The sequence below is a fragment of the Pleurodeles waltl genome, chromosome 7 (genome assembly GCF_031143425.1).
Source record: "Pleurodeles waltl isolate 20211129_DDA chromosome 7, aPleWal1.hap1.20221129, whole genome shotgun sequence".
Lineage (NCBI taxonomy): Eukaryota > Metazoa > Chordata > Amphibia > Caudata > Salamandridae > Pleurodeles > Pleurodeles waltl.
Window position 1 is genome coordinate 182335481 of NC_090446.1, and position 15026 is coordinate 182350506.

A 15026-nucleotide genomic window follows, 5' to 3' on the forward strand; every position below is an offset into this window, starting at 1 on the left:
GTCCAATAGGGAAACATTTCCAGAAGTAACCCTACCCACTTTGATATAATTTCTTGGAATTTGACCCTAAACAATCCCACAATTCCCTGCTCTGCCAAAATCCAACATGGGATAATATTTCTTCTGTGGGTCTGAGCCCTCAGGACACCCCTGGGTGTGTCTAGGGACATTAAAAAGTGACACAGCAAACCAGTTCAGGTTTTCCTCCCACTGGGATTGGTGCCAACTGTCTGCGTACCTGGCTTCTTGGACAATGGGAGGGGTAGGACTAAGTATGAGATACATCTGCCTGTGACAGGGGATGTCCTCTGGAACTTTGAATTTTTTCTAAAAGTGGTATTTAAAAATAGTAATTCAAAATCCACTTTAGCTAACATGTTGGATTTTAATTCATATTAATTTGAATCCTTAAACCATGGTTCTAGATATTCTCAAACTGACGTTAAGCATCATAAGGTGTTATAATGTAACCCATTGTTTTCTATGAGAGAGCCATCCACAATGTAATTTTTGTAAAAAAAATGTTTAGTAATCTATATAGATTGAGTGTTTGCGTGAATGGGAACATCCTGAAACCACCCTCTAAGATGCTGCAAAACGTTGAGAGGTATGTAATAGTACTAAATTAATCATGGGGTCATGAGTGGTGCGTAATAAAAGGATACAAGAGAAAGAAAAAGAAAAAGAAAGGGTGATAGACTGGGTGACCTGGTAATGCAGGGCATGCAACAGTGTAAGGAAGAGAGGAAGAAGACAGAGTGAGAGAGACAGGAATGAAGTATAACCATGGCCACTGGAAATACTTGGTTCTGCTGCCCCAGCATTTTCTAGATAGTTATGGATATGCCACATAACCCATCTGCTGCATAATTTGCAGAGTTTCACAAAAATGTGTTTCTAGCTCAAAAGGATCAAACCTACCTAAAAATGCAGCAACATGTTTTGTTGAGCAGTGGAAGCCCCAATGCACAGGCTAAATTGTCGCTAATCAGTTGCTTAGGGCCAGATGTAGCAAAGGGTTTTTCCCATTCTGTGTCAATGGAAAAATGTGTTCATACATATGGCCCTTAGGGCCATGTTTGGGAGATAAACTGTTACTAATGAGGTGAAACCTTTGTTAAGGTAGTTTAACTCGTGTAAATATGACAAAACAATTAAGTAACATTATTCAGGTCGCACAGTTTAGTCAGCACTGCCACATAATTTGGTTTTCCTGTGCTTCAAAATTCCAGTGGCCCTGCATATAACTTCGGTGAACATAAATGAGCGGGAACTGATCATTGATTAGAACTGAAAGAAGAAATAGAGAGAAGAGCGTGTGTGTGAGACACGTAAAAGAAAGGAGAGGGAAGCATGCGGACTCTGATACAGGCGGTGCTTTGCATGGGCTGGGACTCACAGGCACTTAGTACAGTCCTGCACACCTTGAGTCTGAAAGGGCGGTGACACTTCCTTATAGTGCACAGGTGATCTGGAACAGTGAGCACACGCACTTCTCTAATTCAATTTCAACCACTGGAGAAGACGTAAAGAAAAAGTATGGCATGACATGAGTTTATTAAAGAGTGATAGAAAAGTGAAGAAAGCGGAAAGAAAAGCAGAAAGAGAGCGGGAAAGTTGCGAGAGAAAGAGAAAAACAGAGGAGAGAGGTGGAAAAGAGATGGGGGGGGGGTGCGCTCTCCTGTAGGAGGAGAGGGAGAAAGCAAAGAAAGGATAAGGAGAGTGGAAAGCAGTAAGCCCACTCCCGGGCGGGCGCCGGCACCCTTAAATGCGTAAACACCCCTAATATCAACCGGGTTTGGGAAACACTTGGCTGTGGCTACATTTTGTCTAAAATCGAAGTTTGGAATTTCTACCGGAAACTCCCGCGCAGAACGTTTTTTTTTTTTTCCCTACCTTTGGAATGATTCCAGACAGCAGTTTTGGTTTCGTTTTCCGGTCAACAGGGATATTTCAGAGAAGCAAGACAGTGATCACGAGGATGGCAAAGCGAACTCTGAATCCCCCGGCCCCGGCAGGGAATTGGCCGTCACAACGCAGCGTGGGCAAACACACTACTTTGCAGCAACGTAGCCTAGAATGAATATACGCAAATTGGGCCAGCGTTATTTCGGCTCATTTCGCGCCCTTTCAACACGTCGGAACCCCTGTTCTCTTCAAAGGCGGGTGTGGGGCAGAAAAGGAGTGCTGAGCCTTGGGACTTTGAGCCCCAAATTTAAACATTTACAATGCAACGGGTCTCGCGTTTGCTCATGTTAGAGCTGATCGCGTTGTAAACACCTAACCCGACTTTTCACCTATCGGGCAAAAGTGCATTTATGTACATAACCCGAAAAAGTTAAATTAACTATGTAAAGCGCTCGACTTCTGCCAAGCGAGATCGCGCTCGTAAATTAGAGAAAAAGAAGTCCACGAGCCCGTTGGAAAACAGCGAGCCTCACATGTTTTCTGTACTTGGTCGCTGCGCTTGAGGAGGGCTAGCCACCTGAAAAGGCATGACGTATGCGTGCCTTCGACTAATGAAAGCAAGCAGATTTTATTAGGCAAGCCCATGAACCAATAAAAAACACTCACATGAAGTTGACAGAGCCCTTTTTTAAATACTAAAGCGTCTCGCTGCAATACGCATGCGCGAGCGCATGCAACGCAGGCTAGACCCTAAAAAGGGACTAGCGGAACATTAGCTTCATTTTTTTACGCGAATGTGGCGTTAGGTTGGCAAAAGCTGCTGCGCCCAATTTACAAAGTGGTGAAATGTACGCATTGGTCCATTTTGCAAACACCGGCGCCAAATTATGCCTGCGCCAGGCATAATGTATGCAAGGAGTGGCTTTCCTCAGTTATTAGGCCCAGAAAAATGGTGCAGTAGAATCAATAAGATTCCACTGCGCCATTTTAGCATCATTTAAATTGAGGCACGCCATTGTTTATAATGGGCCTCTATATACTTTGCAGGATTAGGGCCAAACTTTTTGGCGCTAATCCTGCAAAATACCACAATAGCGTCAGAATTTATGATGCTATTGATCCCAGTGTGCACCATGGTGGGGCATATCATTAATACAGTGCACACATGGTGGCATTAGGGGGGCGCAATGGGGTGCAAGAAAAGTGGCGCTTCATGCAATGAAGCGCCACTTTTCTTAAATCTGGGCCTGTTTTTTACTGTTCTTGGAGGAATGAGTTAGGTGTGGGGGCAGTTGTGGTACCATCGTTTTCAGACTATTATGTGTCATGAAATTTGTGTCCTAAATACAGTCCATTTGAGTTAACAACGGAAAATCTCAGCTCAATTAAGGCATATTTGTATAAGCAATATTTAGCACACAGTATCCCTGTCAGATAATGTTTCTGAATATGCTATTCTGGCGTACAACCATTGTGCAGTCAGGCACCATTATATATTCGCTTCTACCCCAGGTTTGACACACACAGGTACTCCTAGGTGTACTTAAGTCCTTTATTTAACATAGGGTATGCAAAACGACATAAAAGCCAAATGCAAAGAAAAACAAGCTTTTGCAATGCAATAGGTCTCACATTAGCTAGAGTTAGCGCTATTGGCATTGCAAATGGTAATGTCTTTTACCCATGTGTTTTTGTTTGGAGTGTTGTGGATGTATGTAGTGTAGACTGGAATTATGTGGTGTGGATTCAAATTGTTAGTTGTGGAATTGTGTGGGGTGGTATTTTGTGGTGTGTAGTGTATTTGTATAGTGGAAGCACTGCCAAGTGCTGCTTCGCCGTGAAACGACATGTATTATTTTAAGACTGCAGATTCATCTTTGAATATCGGTACGGTGAACGCAATTTTTCTCTTTTTTGCTGGGCTTCAAACCATTAACAGTAAGGGGCACAAGAGATCTGGGCTGCATCAGGGAAATACAGCAGTAACTGGTTGCTGCAAAAGTGAACCCATGACTTACCTAATGGAAAGACACGCTGAGAACACAGCGTTAGGGAGTAACTATGGGTTCAATGGTAACCCTAACAAAAGCACCACAAAACACCAGAGCTTTTAGAAATCTTTCTCTTTAAAAATGACTGAAAGCAGGAAATAGGATTACGGTGTAATGGGTTTCTTTCAAGTAGTGCTTGAAAGAAACAGATAAACACCTAAAGTACTTTGTTTTCATTGCCCAAAGAAAAGATTCTCAGCAGAGCAAGTATCTCCTCCATTCTATGATAGTGTTAGCAGACAGTTCTGGTATCACTTTGCATTATACTAAGATGAACATGTAGTGTAGAATGTTCTGCCATTTCACATTGCGCCCTTTAACGTCACGTGTTTTTAAACACAGCTTGCAGTTTTGTGTGTAAGCATGTTCAGCGTTTTCATCCAAGACAGTCACATGAAACGTAACCCATATTTTGCAACACATAAAATGTGTTGACAGAATTCTAGCAGAGCAGGTGCTTGATGTGAGCACCAATCTTTGAAGTGATCGAGTGTGAGGCACTGCACATGCCAATCAGGAAAACCCCTTTGATGGAATTCAACAATTGTTAGAACTACAGTTTCAATGGTAACCCCGACAACAGCACCACAAAACACCAGAGCTCTTAGAAATCTTTCCCTTTAAAAATAACTGAAACCAAGAAATAGGATACAGCGTAATTGTTAGAATGTCTGACTTTGAAGGTTGGGAAGCGTATTCGAGCCTGCCCTCCGATACCCAAGTAAAAAAAAGTTGTCCTTGAAAGAAACAGATAAACACAAAGTATAATAATATTGTACTTGTCCAGTGCTCCTCAGCTAACAACGGACGTGACTATCGGCTGCTTGAACCAGTTAGGAGGCAGCAAAGAAGAGCATCAATGGAATCAGCCTATGGTAAGCAGCAGGCGGGATCAACATTTTACTGAATACTGCAGGTCCTGCAGACAAGCGCATGCGTGCTGCCTAGGCTCAACCAAAAAAATCCTCACACCCGACTGATGGTGTGTGCAGTGTTCGTCGTGTCCCATGGCTCATGCTACACAGTAATATGCCCCACAGACAACCTTGGGGTCTCAGCACTGCCTGTCTTGTCACTGCATGGCAAGGGACCCCAGGATACCCCTCCATGCACACACACTCCCTTCCTTAGTTGTAGGGGGTCACCATAGTCACTGCATAGCTGGAACCCACAGGTCAAGCAAAGAACTGTCTGTCTCAGACTTCTGGGATAAGCCTAGGCAAAGTGTGGCTTGAGCTCTGTAGTCACCATAGGCACTGCCCAGTTTGTACCACAGATCAACTAGGGCACTTTCAGAGTTACTCCAGAAAGTGACCTGGGACACCAACCGTGTCACTTCTTGGTATGTGCTCTGTTGATAACCCTGGTCACTTTCTGGTTTGAGCTCAAGGGTCACCATAGGCACTTTCGGATTTGGGCACTAGGATCACCATGGGCATTGCATGGCTTGAGCTCTAGAGTCTCAGAGGGCACTATCTGGCTTGGACTCAAAGGTCACTCTTGGCATCACCTACCTTGGGTATACAGTTACTCTGGGCACCGCTTGGATTTACCTTTAGTATGATTGTAGGCTGTGCCAAAGGTGTTTCTTGAGGGATTGCGTCAAACTGGGGCATAATGAATCCCCCGCTTTAGCAGCACAGTGGAGGTGGGGTTGTATATGGGCCTCTTTTATCTACAACTTGGCGGATAAACATTCATAATGAATGTAAAAAGGAAACAAAGAAAGGTGTATTGATTGAAAGGGAAATAGGGATGCATGAGTTGATGCATATATGGGTGAAAGGATGGATGGATGGATGATTGAGTGAAAGAATGGTTGGATGAAAGGATGGCTGGATGAGTGGATGAAAGAATTAATGAGTGGGTGAAAGAATGGATGGATGAGTAGGTGATCGCATAGGTCAATAAGTGGGTGAAGGGATAGGTTGGTGAAAGGATGGATGGATGAGCGGGTGAAAGGATGGGGGCAGAAGCATCGATGGGTGGGTGAAAGGACGGGTGGGAAGGAGAAAGGATAAGTGGATGATTGGATGAAACGATGGGTGGGTAGGTGAAAAGATGGATGGGTGTGTGGATGTCAGGCACTGGTAGCCAGTAATTGTACAAGGGAGGGGGGCAGGAGATGGAGAGGTTACACATGCACAAATACACCTCACTCACACCCATTAATTCACACATGCACCCACACACCCACTCACAACACTCACTAACATATACACATACATTCATACATGCACGCATGCATGCACCGCACATAAATAAAAAAATAAATAAAAAAACTTACCTCAAGAGCTGCAGCTCCGACAGGGAAGCCTTGGAGGTCCCATGAGGGTTGGAAGTGATGCCTTCCATCACTGGCTGACCTAGGATCAGCAAATTAGGGAAGGCAGCAGTCCCAAGCCTCTGGGATGGGGTCACTGAGACTGCTGACCCCATCCCACTTTGTGACAGGGATCACTGATTGACACTGGACCCTGGGCACTTCAGGGCTTAAAACTGAAGCGCCCAGGTCCGAGGCAATCAGTGACGCTCCCCCTCGTCCTGAGGGGAAGGGCCTCGATGCACCTTTACCAGGCTGAAGACGTCACTCCCACAAGGTTGTGACTTCTTCAGCTCAGCAAAGTTCTGCTCAGCAGCCAGGAGTCTCCGCATTTAGTGAATGTCCAACTCCTGGCTGCCTCACCTGAACCAGAAGAGTATCTGTCAGGCTGACTTTTGTTCAGCCTGACAGACACTCTTCACGTCATGAAAAAAGATAGGGGGGGGCATGGCTCCTCAGCCCATATGGATGGGCTGCTGCTGGTGACAGATCAAGGTGGAAGAGTGGTAAAAGCATGGCTGGATGCAGTGGAGAGAGGGTGGGTGGATGGGTGGGTGAAAGGATAGGTAGATGAATGGGTGAGAGGATGTGACGGGATAGGTAGCGGGTGTGTGAAAGAATGGCAGAGTAAATGGAAATCAGAGTGTGGATGGATGATGAATGGATGGACAGAAGGACCAACTGATGGATTAAATGATTTATTGATGGGTGGGTTAGTCAAATGATGGATGTATGGGTGGAGGGTTGTGTAGATAGATTGATGATGGGCTTGTGAACGGATGGATGAAAGGATAGGCGGAATGGCCCATGAATGGAATGGTGAAAGATTTAATGGTGAATGAAAGAATGAATGGATAATAATGTAAGGGTGTAATGCTGGAGATCAGTGGGTGGATGGAAGAGTGAAAGGATGAATTGATAGATGTTTGGAATGGGTAGTATGGAAGCTCGTCTAGGGAGAGTCAGACTCACTTGCTTGGTGCCATCAAAGCTTTCAATCGAAGTGGCAGGTATTTTTATTTTCTGGCTACACCCCTGGTGTCATACTCATTAGTACTACCTGGCATATCCTGTTGTTATTTACACTGTGACTGACAGACGTTGTCTCATGTGGTGAATGGGAAGTGGCCCAAGATCTCATGCTGCATGCTACTCTGGTTCCGTATACCACTGAATGCATACTGTACTCTGTACTGTCATCGCCCCCTCAGCTGTGTGCAGTGCAGGACAGCACTTTCAGCTGTTGGTGTCAACCTTCAGTCAGGGCCAGCTTTAGAGCTACTGGCACCCTGTGCAACATTGTTTGTGGCCTCACTCCAATGACCACATCCGCTACGTATTGCCTCCCTACCACCCTTTGAAGTGTCCTTCAAAACTCCGATTTCTCTCCACACAGGACATTAATCACCAGAGTTATTGTGACATTTTTATTGTTGCCTGAGAATTGCTGGAGGCAAAGAATGTGAAGCAGGTGCTTTTGAAAGCATAATATATTTGCAAACACGGCGCCCCCACCTGAAGTCAGCACCCGGTGCGGTGGCACTGGCCGCAGCGCCCATACAGCCGACCCTATGTACACTGTCATATTAACTTCCTCCCTCCTTCTCTGATCAGATGTTGGGCGATTGGCAGAGCCTGCCAGCCACGCGCTCCTTGGGCCGCCCCTGGGCGGTACAGGGCGGTTCCTTTTTGTTTTAGCACCTCCCGTGTCCCTGGGCTGTGCAGTCCGTGCTGAAACCTTGTACGCAGCCTGTTCCTGTTGGATTGTGTCTATACTACTTTGCCCAGCTATGAAGTCCCACGCGGTGCCCACGCTGCTGCCCCTCCTGTCTGTTCTCCAGGTAGGTGGACACAGATTTTCCAGCGAATAATTTCTGCTCGTCTGCTGCGTTGTCACTGAGAAGAAGCCTTGTGCCCAGTCAGCCACGGTGCGTTTGGATTAAACAGAAAGCTGTGTAAACAGGGGGGCGTGGTGAGCGAGTCACCAAACGCTAGTTCGAGAGGCATTAAAAGCCAGAAAGTTGTTTTTCCTTCTTATTTAAAACCCCCAATTACTGGTACACACAAACTCAGCCATGCTGCAGTGGATAGAATGAAAAGGACAACGTATATCAGCTCATTGCTACACGTACTCCCACACTGTGCCAGGTGGAAGAGAAGTATACCCTTCCTCCTTTATTTGTGTGGTTTAGTTTGAGAGCGCAGAGTACACATATCTTATGTGTTCATCAGAAAAATACCATCTCGGGCATCTTTATTCCATTTACAGCCACCGCCTGCCCCTTCAGATCACTCTTGCAGCTTTCTCCCTTTGTGGCGCTTTTCAGTCTTTCTCTTCTTCAGTCCTTCCCATATGTCTCTTATGCCTGATGCAGAAAAATAAAGGCCAGCCCTAAAAATAAGTGCCGGTGCCCCTCACCGGAAACGACTGGCTCAAATTAAGCACTGTTTGGAGTTCATCATTTGATTGGGGGAGAAGCTGTGTTAGTCCACTTAGAAAGTAGTTCCATTGCTGCTGTGAAACCAGGTCGTGCGTCAGGTGTGTCAATTGTATCGCACCAGTTAGCAAGAAGACAGATCCTTCGGTTACTCCAGTACAGGGCAGGTATTCTTTTTTATTTTCATTTTCTGACCATGATATGGGTGTTTACTAAAATAAAAGTAATTGAAAAAGAATTTCTTGACAATGGAGAAAGAAAGAGCAAGATGTTTGTTGGAGTGTCCGAGAGAGTGAGAGAGAAAAAGAGATTCGTAATCACTTCTCCTTATCTCTGCACATCAACCAGGTGACCCAGTGCCAAGAGGGATCATTTATCACTGGCTCCACACATGTACCACTCCCATCTGTGACACCACCACCCCATAAGCACCACTACCAGCGTTAACAGTACCATCACCACCATAGTTTCTAAGTTTCCCAAGTCCATGCCTGATTGGCTGCCCTTTTACAGACTTTTCCATTGAGATCTGGGACTTGTAGTCCTGTTTTGCAATGAAATACCAAGACAACTAGTCCCAAAGTTTCTAAGAAAAAGACCTTGAATGGAGAAACACTTCAAACATGGACCTGGGAAACTTGGTGGGGCTGCACTACCACTATCAGCACCACGACTACCACAGCCACAATACCACTGTTTCAACTGAACCACTGCCATCAAAATTACCAATACCAGTAGCACCATTACCATATACCACTATCACCATTGCTACCACCATCGGTATGACCGCCACAATACTGCTACCACCAGTGCCACTACTACCACCACCAGTCCCACTATCACCATCACCAAAACCACCACCTATAGCACCGAATGTATGTCGGAACAACGCATGCTGGAACAACACATGCCTGAACAACGAGGTCGGAACAACGACAGCGTTGTTACCACTAATGCCTTTACCATGAATGCCTTAACAACGAATTTTCGTTGTGAAGGCATTCCTGGTAAAGGCATTAGTGATAGGCATGCATGGTTCCAGCATGCGTCCCCTCTGGCCCCCCCACCGCCTCCCCTAAAACCACGCCAACCCCCGCCCTTGCCCCTAAAACTACCCCAACCCCCACCTCGTCCCTAAAATTACTGTGACCCCACCCCTAAAACAAACCCAACCCCCATCCCTAAAACCTAAACTACCCCAACCCCCACCCCTAAAATCTAAAACCACCCCTGCCCCTAAAACTACCCCGAGCACCCACTCCGCCCCTAAAACCTAAACCCCCCCAACCCTGCCCCTAAAATTACCCGACCCCCAACCCACCCCTAAAACCCCACCAACCCCCACCCCTAAAACAACCCCAACCCACCCCTAAAACCAGCCCAACCCCCCACCCCGCCCCTAAAACAACCCCAACCCCCACCCCATCCCTAAAACCTAAACTACAGCAACCCCCACCCCTAAAACCTAAAACCACCCCTGCCCCTAAAATTACCCGACCCCCAACCCACCCCTAAAGCCTAAACTACCCCAACCCCCACCCCTAAGACCTAAAACCATCCCAACACCCCTACCCCTAAAACAACCCGGTTCCCTCACCCCGCCCCTAAAACCTAAACTCCCCCAACCCCCACACCCCGCCCCTAAAATTACCCGACCCCCCAACCCACCCCTAAAACCTAAAACCACTCCAACCCTAAAATTACCGCAACCCCTCACCCCGCCCCTAAAACCTAAAACCACCCCAAACCTAACACCTAAACCACCCCACCCCTAAAAACCTAAACCACTGCGACCCCCACCCCCAAATACTAAAAATACCCAACCCCCCACCCCACCCCTAAAACTAAAAATGCCCGACCCCCTCCTTTCCTCCCCCAAACCTAAACCACCCGACCTCCCACCCCTAAAACTAAAAATACCTCGACCCCCCCACCCCGCCCCTGAAACTAAAAATACCCCTCCCCACCCTCCGCCACCCATAAACCTAAACCGCCCGACGCCCCCTCCCCTAAAACTAAAAATACCTCGAACCCCACCCCGCCCCTAAAACTAAAAATACCTCGACCCCCACCCCGCCCCTAAAACTAAAAATAACCCGACCCCCCACTCCTAAACCACCCTGTCCCCAAAACTAAAAATACCCCAACCACCCACCCCCACCCCTAAAACTAAAAATACCTGACCCCCCCAGCCCCTAAAACAGCCCCACTTACCTGACTAATCGCGTCGTCCTCCTCAGCCGACTCCCTTCTTCTGTGCTTTAACCACGCCTGTGCGTGGTTCAGCACATGCGTGGTTAAGGCACGAAACAACTAAGTCGTAGTTAACGAAAGCGTTGTTCTGCTTTCATTGTCCACGACTTCGTTGCTAAGGAGTTGTGGTTAAGGCCGTTTCCCATAGCACTACACCAAAAAGACCAACACTATCACCGATATCATCATGACTAGTACCCGTAGGACTAGTATCAACAATGACCGCCACCATCGGTACCTCCACTAGTACAACTATTACGTCAGCTGTACCACAAGTGCCACTATCATTATTACCAGCAGTACCAGTAACACAAGTGACACCACCAGTACCAGTGGCACATGTACCAGTACATCACAAGTATCACCACTACCACCAGTAGCCCCACCACCAGTACCACTACCACCAGTACTCCCATCAACAGTGGCCTTACCACCATCACCGGTATCACCACCTCCAGCATGTGTATGCTGCCCTCGCAGCGAGGCACTGATGTGGCCCTCCTCTGTGGTGGTGGGTAAACGGTCTAAATGTGTATCACACCATCATGGAGTTAAGCAGAGTTGGTTTCCTCTTTTGCCCTGTGTTCCTGCCAGATATCCCAGTGTCAACAGTCATCATTTAGCACATCTCTCTGGCTCTAACACCAGTATCACCATCACACAAATCATACCTCCACCAGAACCACCACCACCACAACTAGTATGGCCGTCACCAATACCAGTACCACATCAGTTTCGCACCACCACAACAACCATCTTCAGTACCACTTCCACAACCATCAGTACCATGTTAGCACTGCTAGTACCAACAGCATCACCCCACAAGTACCCCTACTACCATTGCCACCATCAACACCAACATCATCATTAGTACCAGACTACCAGTATCTGCACGTCTACCGCCAGAATCACCACCACCGCTACCATCAACACTAGTGTCAACACAAGTACCACCATCATCAGAAACACTACCAGGAACACTGCCACCAGTACCACCACTGCCAGCATTACTAACACCACCAGTACTAACCCCACCACCTGTTCGAAGAGCACCAGTATCAACAACACCACTACAATTGCCACCACAACTGTTAGCAGTGCCACAAGTGCCATCACCACCAGCAACACCAGCACCACAATCAGTACCACAGAACTAAGTACCACAAGTACCAGAACCACAAGCATTACCAGTACAACCACCAGGACTACTGATACTAGTAACACCACCACTGCCACCAGAGTCATCATCATTAGTTTCATAACATCAGTACCACAATCACTGGAACAACACCACGACAACCATGATCAGTGTAACCACGACTAATACCATCCCCACTACTACCAGTATAACCACCATCACCAGTAGTACTACCAACATGACTGCGAGCTGCAGTAATCTAGTCTAAGCGATCAAGACTACGATGCTTAAATTGCAAGACCTGTCATCACCCCTGGATAACATCCATGAAGAGGCGAATATCTCTGCTAAACAAAAGCTCCCTAACCTACCACCAGAGAGGTTTCCAGACCCAAGGGCTAAGAGGGTGGGTTAGGAGAGACGGGTAGGTTTGGTTCCAACCACCTGTTGCTTTGCCATGTTAATGAAATATTACGAGGCAGCTACCGGGGTATTATTGCCACAGCTGTTGCAGTGACATCGGTCCCATGATGTAAGGGGTAAATGTACGCCTGTGTTGCCTGTCGTTTACTGAAGGGCTTATTCTTCTTGACGAGTTACGGCTGTTTGCACCCTTGCAATGCCACTGGCTGCTGTTAAGAATCTGCCAGTGCAAGTAGCCCCAGAGTGGAACCAGTGTGTGGTAAGGTTTACATAGTTGTTACTTTAACAACTGTAATACTCTGATGTTACCAAGGTGAATATCTTTAAGGATGATTCTGAATGGAATGTTATCTATTGAGGAGAGAGCTGTGAAGGGACAGTTGGAGGAAGCTGGTGCTGTCTATAACTGTGGCTGGAGTTTCTCCTGTTGCAATAAACTACCTATCATCAATTATTCGTTGCCTGGATTTCTTCTATGGATGGACACTTTTACAGTGGTAGTATTCGTTGGCAATTTTATAGAGCATTTTACTCCCGGACCAGAATACTCCAACACATGTTTTGGAGATTTCTACCATCCTGCTGGATTCCCGCAGGAGTCAGCAAGGTTCCTTTGCTCTTTGAAAGTTCCTCAGGACCACTGGGGGGCGTACTGGCTCCTGCAAGAGGCTTGCTGGACCACAAAACAATTTTAAAACAAGCATTTACAATGCAACGGGTCTCGCGTTTGCTCGTGTTAGAGCTGATCGCGTTGTAAACTCCTAAGCCGACTTTTCACCTATCGGGCAAAAGTGCATTTATGTACACAACCCGAAAAAGGGAAATCAAGTATGTAAAGCGCTCGACTTCTGCCAAGCGAGATCGCGCTCGTAAATTACAGAAAAAAAAGTCCACGAGCCCGATGGAAAACAGCGAGCCTCACATGTTTTCTGTACTTGGTGGCTGCGCTCGAGGAGGGCTAGCCACCGGAAAAGGCATGACGTATGCTTGCCTTCGACTAATGAAAGCAAGCAGATTTTATTAGGCAAGCCCACAAACCAATAAAAAACACTGACGTGAAGTTGACAGGGCTCTGAGCCCTTTTCTAAATACAGAAGCGTCTCTCTGCGATACGCATGCGCGAGCGCATGCAACCCAGGCTCGACCCTAAAAAAGGGGGGCTTGAGGGTCTGTGGTGGGTTGATGCATACAGGTGGTTGGCCCTGCGGCTAACTGAAGGTCTGTACAGCCAAATGCCATGCGCTTTGGGGGGTTTTGGCTGCCTGCGGGGCATTGGGTGCAGGGTTGGAATTATGTATGGTAAAGTAATATTACTTTACATTAAAATAACTGAAATTTACTGGGAAAACAAAGGATAAAGTAACGTTATAGTTACGTATTGTAATAACATCTAAAGGTGACATTATAGCTGGTGAATATCAGTTTAAATGTAACATTATAAACAAAAAAATCACTGACATTCATCAGTTATTTTTATTTCAAGTAAATATAACTCGTGCCCTCACCATGCACTTTTTTTGATATCACATATTACAACTCTCATGACATGTTCCATGACAACAGTGATTACAACTGAACTGAAAATCATTGATAGCAACACTGTGCATGGTAGAGGCATCTCCGACCTACTTATAACTACATAGTTGCGACCCCCCACTATGCAGTATACACATAAACATGAAAAAAAAAGAGTCCACTTTGTATTATGAAGAAAATATGACTTGTTTCTGTGCACACAGGAGCTTGTTCATTAAAGGATGCCACTATCACAATTCGTGCATTTCAAGATACAACGATTTCGCATCATATGACCCCCAAAAAATGAAAGAAAAATTGATGTATGATCAATATTCTTATTGAATGTATATCAATTGCCCTGATATAATTGTTCCTCGCATATATATGTTTGCTATTTAAGGGTGGTGTTAGGATTGCTACAAGGTTCATCTTGCTAATTTTTGTGAGTGTTTTGTGCGGCAAAAGAAAGGATCATAGTCAAAAATATGTATTTCCTCCTTATCGCTCCCATAGGAAAATATGAAAAAGGATCTTTACTCCCAACAATTGCATTTCATAGTTTTGTGTAAATCCATTCACTAGTTCTTATGATATTAGCATTTGAAAATGGTGCTGGGTGGCTCGAAAGGCTTAACACTGTTGTATACCTTCACCGTTGCAAAGACATTTGTTGACTTGATTATAACTTTACCACGGTTTGTTAAGTATGCATGAAGATGCCAAATGGCGTACCCTGCCTGATGTCACTGGAGCCCGTACAAGTCCAAACTCACCGCCGCAGGTGGCCTCTCCATGTCGTCCATTGTTGCAGATGTGGGATGATAGGGAGGGACGGAGGCATAGCGCTGTGATGGTTCCTATCAGTATATTGTGTTGAAGGATGCAGTGACATTCTCTGGCAGTATGCTTTGCAATGTGTACGTTGCATACAGGTGGGGCAGATACTGAGTAGAATCTGGCATTACAGAAGTAGA

General features: G+C 46.1%; 1 protein-coding gene across 2 annotated transcripts in view; it reads left to right on the forward strand.

The window, feature by feature from the left end:
* Nucleotides 1-7984: 7984 nt before the first annotated feature.
* Nucleotides 7985-15026, forward strand: part of CD40 (CD40 molecule) — a 114446-nt gene continuing 107404 nt past the window's right edge. The window contains exon 1 of one of the 2 annotated variants that reach the window (XM_069243532.1): nucleotides 7985-8123. In XM_069243532.1, coding sequence (XP_069099633.1) covers nucleotides 8073-8123 — 51 coding nt within the window. In that variant the 5' untranslated portion in view covers nucleotides 7985-8072. The remainder of the gene's footprint in view (nucleotides 8124-15026) is intronic. The other variant, XM_069243531.1, reaches the window with a different exon arrangement.